Source organism: Anas acuta, unplaced genomic scaffold (assembly GCF_963932015.1).
Source record: "Anas acuta unplaced genomic scaffold, bAnaAcu1.1 SCAFFOLD_193, whole genome shotgun sequence".
In the NCBI taxonomy this organism is placed as follows: domain Eukaryota; kingdom Metazoa; phylum Chordata; class Aves; order Anseriformes; family Anatidae; genus Anas; species Anas acuta.
Window position 1 is genome coordinate 107,618 of NW_027076262.1, and position 8,755 is coordinate 116,372.

Below are 8,755 nucleotides of genomic sequence, written 5' to 3' on the forward strand. Positions count from 1 at the left end.
TCTCTCCCCAAAACAATGCAGCAGCAACCTGGAATGCAAAAAAATGCCTCTTTTTTTTTTTTGCTTCTGCAAAAAGGCACATTTCGAGGTCTGCCTTTTCTATTTTTACCCAAATAACCATCATCCCTCCCTGAAAAGATGCAACGTGGGATACAGAAAAATACATTTTTTACACTCTTCACTTTTCTATATTTTTCCTAAGTAACCTCCGTCTCAAAATGATACGATCGCAACCCAGGATGCAGAAAAATGCATTTCTTGCGATCTCCGTTTTTCCTTTTTTTCCACAATAAGTGTCATCGAGCAACCTCTCTCCAAACCAACACGGCAGCTGTGCACCAAGAAGCCTCCTTCCACCCAGCGTTGGACGGGCGTCATTTTCTGCTGCGACGTTGCGTTTCCCTTCTCCCTCCTCTTGCGTTTTGTGAAAAAAAAATCCTTGCAAATCAGACAAATCGAGCCGCGTGGTTTGTTAGGGCGAGATGGTGTCCCCCAAAATACTTCAAGGTGAGTTAAAAAAAGTCAACGCAAACCAAATTGGAGAAGTTGAAGGCTCCCAACTCATGGGTAGACCGTTGGCCAACGTGTCTACGAGCGTTGGTTTCCTTCCCCCAAAGCCTCTCCTGCCACTTCTACGATGAGTGGGATGTCATTAGGGTTGGATTGTCCCTTTGGGTCGGGGGTCCCAGTTGTGTCCCCATCCCAAAACTGCTCACTTCCAACCAACTCATCGGTGGGAGGAGGAAACGGAGATGCTCATGGAGGTGGCATCATCTCAGGAGGACTTAGGGGAGACCCCAGCTCCACCACATTTACAGGACCCTGTCCCCCTCTTTTTGTAACCCACCCATTGGGGTCATCCTGGCTTGGGAGGGGCTTTTTGGGGACAAACAGCAACTTTCGTGGTCCGACAGCAAATTGGAGGCTGGAAATTGCTCCCAGGAAACTGATTTGGGTGGAGAAAAGCCCAGATCCAGGCGCAGGAGCCGTTTCCACCCCCCAGCACCTGCAACAGGCTTGCAACCCCTCCCCTGAAAAACCCACAAAAGTGGCGGAAACCACAAAAAAAATCCCCCTTCTTCCCCTGAGCTGGGATACCCCCCTCTTGCACCCTCTGCAACCCCTTGTACCCAATGTACCCCCCCATTGCCCCCCTCTTGCACCCAATGCACCCACTGCACCCCGTTGCAACCCCCCCCCCGCACCCCTGCTTGCACCCAATGCACCCCCCTCACACCCTTTACACCCCCTCCTTGCACTCCCCTTGCACCCATTTCCTCCTCTCCCTGCAAACTTAGCCCTCCCCCCCCCATAAGTATCCCCCTCAAGACCCCCCCACCAAAGCTGCCACCGGCACCGAAGGGGTTAACCTCCCTCCCCACCCCCTTCCCGCCAAGGCGGAGCGATAAGAGCCGACCAATCAGGGGCGGAGATTTGGGGGCCCCAAAATTGCCTGGGGGGGAGGGGGGGGGGGTGCAATGTGCTGCAATGCGCTGCAGTGAGGGCACCACGCTGCAACGCGTGCTGTGCTGCAAACGCTGCACCATGCTGCAAACACTGCAGTGTGCTGCAAACACTGCACCGTGCTGCAAACACTGCAGTGTGCTGCAAACACTGCACCGTGCTGCAAACACTGCAGTGTGCTGCAAACATGGTGCATGTGATGCAAACACTGTGCTTGTGCTGCAAATACTGCGCTGTGCTACAAACAATATGCATGTGCTGTAGACACTGCACCATGCTGCAAACACTGTGCATGTGCTGCAAACACTGCACTGTACTGCAAACAACGTGTTTGTGCTGCAAACACTGCACCATGCTGCAAACACTGTGCATGTGCAGCAAACACCATGCTTGTGCTGCAAATACTGCGCTGTGCTACAAACACTATGCATGTGCTGCAAATGCTGCACCGTGCCGCAAACACTGCAGCACACTGCAAACGCTGTGCATGTGGTGCAAACACCGTGCTTGTGCTGCAAATAATGCACTGTGCTACAAACAATATGCATGTGCTGCAAACACTGCAGCACACTGCAAACATGGTGCATGTGCTGCAAACACTGCACCATGCTGCAAACACTGCAGCACACTGCAAACATGGTGCATGTGCTGCAAACACCACGCTTGTGCTGCAAATACTATGCTGTGCTACAAACACTATGCATGTGCTGCAAATGCTGCACCATGCTGCAAACAATGCAGCACACTGCAAACACTGTGCATGTGCTGCAAACACCGTGCTTGTGCTGCAAACACTGCACTGTACTGCAAACACGGTACACGTGCTGCAAACACCGTGCTTGTGCAGCAAATACTACGCTTTGCTACAAACACTATGCATGTGCTGCAAACACTGCAAACATGGTGCATGTGCTGCAAACACCATGCTTGTGTTGCAAATGCTGCGCCGTGCTGCAAACACTGCAGCACACCGCAAACACCATGCTTGTGCTGCAAACACTGCTATGTACTGCAAACACCACACAGTGCTGCAAACACTGCAGCACATTGCAAGCACTGCACACGTGCTGCAAACACTGCACATATGCTGCAAATACTGCAGTCCACTGCAAATGCGGTGTGCATGCTGCAAACACTGCAGTGTGCTGCAAACTGTGCACATGCTGCAAGCACTGCACTAATGCAAACAGCACAAGCAATGTGGCACAATGCAAACACTGTGCCGTGCTGCAAACGCTGCATTGCCAGCACCACTTTGTGCTGCAAGCATGGTGGGTTGCAAATGCTGCATTCCAAATGTGCTGCAGCCGAATGAATGCTGCGCTGCAAGCCAGGCGCTGCAGTGCAAGCACATGCAATGCAATTGCAATTGATGCAGTGCAAGCTGCACACCCAGCACCACTGCCCCTACATTTTGCACCCAAATCCCCAATTTCTTGCATTCCCTGTGCCCCCCACGTGAAATTTTTTGCCCTCACCCCCTGCAGACAAAAGAAGCAGAGCAGAGGCTGCAGAGAAATGGGTAAAACCGTCATTACAGCGAGTGGGGGGGGCAGAAGGAGGGGGCAAACCCACAGGGAGGAGGCCCTGGGTGTCCGCCGAGTGGTCCTTGAGGTAGGTCGGTCTTGGAGGGTTAAGGCCTGGGGACGAGGAGGTCACTCGTTGCGGGGGTGACAATGAATAAATAGTGGGGGAAAAAAAAAAAAAAAAGGTCCTGGACGGCTTAATTGGGGTGTCCTGGTGGTGGAGAGGAGGTTGGGGGTGTGTGGAGGAGGTGGGTGAGAGCCCGAGGAACCACCAGGGGACATCAACCATCGGTCCATCTTCATCTCCATCCATGGAGGGTCTCCTCTGGGACCAGGGAACCAAGTTCTGGAGCCACCAGGGTCTTGGGGGGCATCGACCACCAGCCCATCTCCACCCCCATCCCAGTTGCCCTGTCCATCCCCAGCAGCCACCACGAAACCAGCACCAGGTGGCTGCGTCCACCCAACCTCCACAACCCCCCTGGGGGCTGGAAAACCCCATCACCACCTCCTGGGGACCACCACCACCACCCCGTCCTCTCCCAACCCTACCACCTCCTGGTGGACCACCAGCACCCCTTGAGGACCACCACCCCATGGGGACCACCACCACCACCCCATGTGGACCACCACCACCACTCCATCCTCTCCCAACCCCATCACCACCACCTCCTGGGGACCACCATCACCCCATCACCTTCTCCTCCTCCTCCTGGTGGACCACCACCACCCCACGGGGACCACCACCACCACCACTCCATCCTCTCCCAACCCCATCATCACCTCCTTCCTGGTGGACCACCACCACCCCACGGGGACCACCACCACCCCATCCTCTCCCAACCCTACCACCTCCTGGTGGACCACCACCACCACCACCACCCAACGGGGACCACCACCACCACCCCATCACCACCTCCTCCTCCTCCTGGTGGACCACCACCACCACCCCATCCTCTCCCAACCCTACCACCTCCTGGTGGACCACCACCAACACCACCCCATGGGGACCACCACCACCCCATCCTCTTCCAACCCTACCACCTCCTGGTGGACCACCAGCACCCCTTGAGGACCACCACCACCACCACCCCGCAGGGACCACCACCACCACCCAATCCTCTCCCAACCCTACCACCTCCTGGTGGACCACCACCACCACCACCACCCAATCCTCTCCCAACCCCATCATCACCTCCTTCCTGGTGGACCACCACCACCCAACGGGGACCACCACCACCCCATCCTCTCCCAACCCTACCACCTCCTGGTGGACCACCACCACCACCACTACCCAATCCTCTCCCAACCCCATCATCACCTCCTTCCTGGTGGACCACCACCACCCAACGGGGACCACCACCACCCCATCCTCTCCCAACCCTACCACCTCCTGGTGGACCACCACCATCACCACCCCACAGGGACCACCACCACCACCACTCCATCCTCTCCCAACCCCATCATCACCTCCTTCCTGGTGGACCACCACCACCCAACGGGGACCACCACCACCACCCCATCACCACCTCCTCCTCCTCCTGGGGACCACCACCACCTCTCCCAACCCTACCACCTCCTGGTGGACCACCACCACCCAACGGCGACCACCACCACCCCATCCTCTCCCAACCCTACCACCTCCTGGTGGACCACCACCACCCCACGGGGACCACCACCACCCCATCCTCTCCCAACCCTACCACCTCCTGGTGGACCACCACCACCCCACGGGGACCACCACCACCACCACCACCCAAAGGGGAATACCACCACCCCATCCTCTCCCAACCCCATCACCACTTCCTTCCTGGTGGACCACCACCACCCCATCCTCTCCCCCACCCCAAATCACTTGTCCCTAGCGGCCGCCCGGGCGTGGATCCGCGTGTGCCGGGCGAGCGACGACTTATTGCTGAAGCTCTTCCCGCAGTGCCCGCAGGGGAAGGGCCTCTCGCCCGTGTGCGAGCGCTCGTGCACCGTCAGGTCCGCCAGGTACTTGAAGCTCTTGCCGCAGGCGCCGCAAGGGTAGGGCCGCTCCTGGGTGTGCGAGCGCCGGTGCATGGTGAGGTTGGACTGCTGGCTGAAGCGCTTGCCGCAGGCGGCGCAGGGGTAAGGGCGCTCGCCCGTGTGCGACCGCTGGTGCTTGTTGAGGTCCGAGGGGTTGGTGAAGGTCTTGCCGCAGGCGCCGCAGCCGTAGGGCCGCTCGCCCGTGTGGAGCCGCTGGTGGGTGGTGAGGGTGGAGAGGTGGCCGAAGCTCTTGCCGCAGGCGCCGCAGGCGTAGGGCTTCACCCCGCTGTGGGTCCGCTGGTGGGTTTTCAGGTGGGTCAAGCGCCCGAAACTTTTGCCGCATTCCCCGCAGGGGTAGGGGCGCTCCTTGCCCGCCGCCCCTTGCGCCCACCGCGCCTTCTCGGTGCCCTCCTCCGTGGGTCCTGGGGGGGGTGGTTGCTGCGGGAGGGGGGTCCCTCTTGGCTCCTGGGGGGTCTCCGTTTGTGGGGGGGTCCCGATGGAGTCAGCCTGGAGGGTGCCGGGGAGGGGGCGCGGAGGGGCTTGGGGGGGCGAATTGGGGTCCTCCGGCTCTCCGCTCGCCACCGTGGGACCTGTGTGGGGTGTGGGGTGGGGTGGGGTGGGGTGGGGGGGGGGGGGGGGGGAAAAAGGGGGTGCATGAGGTTGGGGAGCCCCCCCCAGGGTGCTCCTCAACACCCTGGGGTCTCCCTCCAGCAGCGGTGGGGGTGGTCTGCGTCCTGCTGCTGGGGAAAACCCCAAATCCCCCAAATTGGTGGGGGCCACCTTCGTCTCCTCCTCCTCCTCGGTAGAGGTCCCGGGACCTCTTTTTGGCCATGGGGGGGGGGACCTGAGCAGCCCAAACCTGCCCCCCCCCCCCCCCACCTCAAAGTGCCCCACACCCATATTTTTTGGGGGGGAAACCCACCCTTTTCCTACACCCCCTTACCCGTTTCCCGCGGGTTCTCCTCTTCCTCGTCTTCCTCGGGGTCGAACTTGACCTTGCCCCACGCCGCCTCCCCCCGCCACCCGTCTCCGGGGGGGGGGGGTCCGGGGGGGCTCTTCTGGGGGGTCCGACACCACCTCGGGGTCCTCGGCGTCCCCGGGGGCCACCTCCTCCACCTTCACTCGCACCGTCACCTGCGGGACATGAGCACAACGGGGGGGCCCCCAAAAAGTTGGGGGGGGGCATTAAAAATGGGGGGGCAACCCTATATTTTTGGGGGGGGGATTACAATTGGGCGCTTCCCTTTATTTTGGGGGTTATTACAAAGTGGGTGCTTTTATTTTGGGGGGGGCATTGTAAAAGGGGGGTGGGGTGCTACCCTGGATTTTGGGGGTCACAAAAAAGGGGGTGCTATTTTTTGGGGGGGGGGCACTACCCTTTATTTTGGGGTCATTGCAAAGGGGGTGCTATATTTTATTTTGTGTTTTTGTTTTTTTTTTTTTCCCTATTTTTTTGGGGGGGGGGGGCTACCCTTTATTTTGGAGGATGTTGCAAAGGGGGTGCTACCCTATTTTTTTTTTTTGGGGGGGGAGCATTGCATAGGGGGTGCTACCCTTTATTTTGGGGGATGTTGCAACGGGGTCACTACCCTATTTTTTTGGGGGGTGTTGCAAAGGGGGGGCGCTACTTTATTTTGGGGAATATTGCAATGGGGTCACTACCCTATTTTTGGGGGGGGCGCTACTTTATTTTGGGGGATGTCGCAATGGGGTCACTACCCTATTTTTTTGGGGGGCACTACTTTATTTTGGGGGATGTCGCAATGGGGTCACTACCCTATTTTTTTGGGGGGCGCTACTTTATTTTGGGGGATGTCGCAATGGGGTCACTACCCTATTTTTTGGGGGGGCGCTACTTTATTTTGGGGGATGTCGCAATGGGGTCACTACCCTATTTTTTTGGGGGGTGCTACTTTATTTTGGGGGATATTGCAACAGGGTCACTACCCTATTTTTTGGGGGGCGTTGCAAAGGGGGGGTGCTACTTTATTTTGGGGGATGCTGCAAAGGGGGTGCTACCCTATTTGTTTTTGGGAGGAAGAGCATTGCATAGGGGGTGCTACCCTTTATTTTGGGGGATGTTGCAATGGGGTCACTACCCTATTTTTTTGGGGGAGGAATTGCAAAGGGGGGGGTGCTACTTTATTTTGGGGGATGCTGCAATGGGGTCACTACCGTATTTTTTGGGGGGGCGTTGCAAAAGGGGGGGGTGCTACTTTATTTTGGGGGATGTTGCAATGGGGTCACTACCCTATTTTTTTGGGGGGCGCTACTTTATTTTGGGGGACGTAGCAACGGGGTCACTACCCTATTTTTGAGGGGGGCGCTACTTTATTTTGGGGGACGTAGCAACGGGGTCACTACCCTATTTTTGGGGGGCGTTGCAAAGGGGGGGTGCTACTTTATTTTGGGGGATATTGCAATGGGGTCACTACTGTATTTTTTTGGGGGGCGCTACTTTATTTTGGGGGATGTCGCAATGGGGTCACTACCCTATTTTTGGGGGGTGTTGCAAAGGGGGGTGCTACTTTATTTTGGGGGATTCTGCAACGGGATCACTACTGTATTTTTTTGGGGGGCACTACTTTATTTTGGGGGATATTGCAACAGGGTCACTACCCTATTTTTTGGGGGGGCGCTACTTTATTTTGGGGGATATTGCAATGGGGTCACTACCCTATTTTTTTGGGGGGGGGCGCTACTTTATTTTGGGGGATGCTACAATGGGATCACTACTGTATTTTTTTGGGGGGGCGCTACTTTATTTTGGGGGATATTGCAATGGGGTCACTACCCTATTGTTTTGGGGGGCGCTACTTTATTTTGGGGGATGTAGCAACAGGGTCACTACCCTATTTTTGGGGGGTGTTGCAAAAGAGGGGTGCTACTTTATTTTGGGGGATATTGCAATGGGGTCACTACCCTCTTTTTTGGGGGGGCGTTGCAAAGGGGGGTGCTACTTCATTTTGGGGGATGTCGCAATGGGGTCACTACTGTATTTTTTTGGGGGGCGCTACTTTATTTTGGGGAATATTGCAATGGGGTCACCACCCTATTTTTTGGGGGGCTTTGCAAAAGGGGGGGTGCTACTTTATTTTGGGGGATGTCGCAATGGGGTCACTACCCTATTTTTGGGGGGGGGTGTTGCAAAGGGGGGGTGCTACTTTATTTTGGGGAATATCGCAACGGGATCACTACTGTATTTTTTGGGGGGCGCTACTTTATTTTGGGGGATGTCGCAACGGGGTCACTACTGTATTTTTTGGGGGGCACTACTTTATTTTGGGGGATGTCGCAATGGGGTCACTACCCTATTTTTTTGGGGGGTGCTACTTTATTTTGGGGGATATTGCAACGGGGTCACTACTGTATTTTTTTGGGGGGCGCTACTTTATTTTGGGGGATGTTGCAATGGGATCACTACTGTATTTTTTGGGGGGGGCGCTACTTTATTTTGGGGGATGTTGCAATGGGATCACTACTGTATTTTTTGGGGGGGCGCTACTTTATTTTGGGGATGTCACAATGGGATCACTACTGTATTTTTTGGGGGGGCGCTACTTTATTTTGGGGGATGTTGCAATGGGATCACTACTGTATTTTTTGGGGGGGGCGCTACTTTATTTTGGGGGATGTTGCAATGGGATCACTACTGTATTTTTTGGGGGGGGCGCTACTTTATTTTGGGGGATGTTGCAATGGGATCACTACTGTATTTTTTGGGGGGGCGCTACTTTATTTTGGGGGATGTCACA

The 8,755-nt window shown here is 56.2% G+C and overlaps 1 protein-coding gene across 1 annotated transcript; it reads right to left on the minus strand.

The window, feature by feature from the left end:
* Positions 1 to 2,973: 2,973 nt before the first annotated feature.
* LOC137849161 (oocyte zinc finger protein XlCOF19-like) lies at positions 2,974 to 6,167 on the minus strand (the record flags this gene model as incomplete). The annotated part of the gene is given in 5 exon segments (XM_068668657.1): positions 2,974 to 3,538; positions 3,843 to 3,956; positions 4,008 to 5,590; positions 5,944 to 6,055; positions 6,057 to 6,167. Coding segments are annotated over 3 exon segments (972 nt in total), but the record flags the coding sequence as incomplete, so codon positions are not given.
* Between the last annotated feature and the right edge of the window lie 2,588 nt (positions 6,168 to 8,755).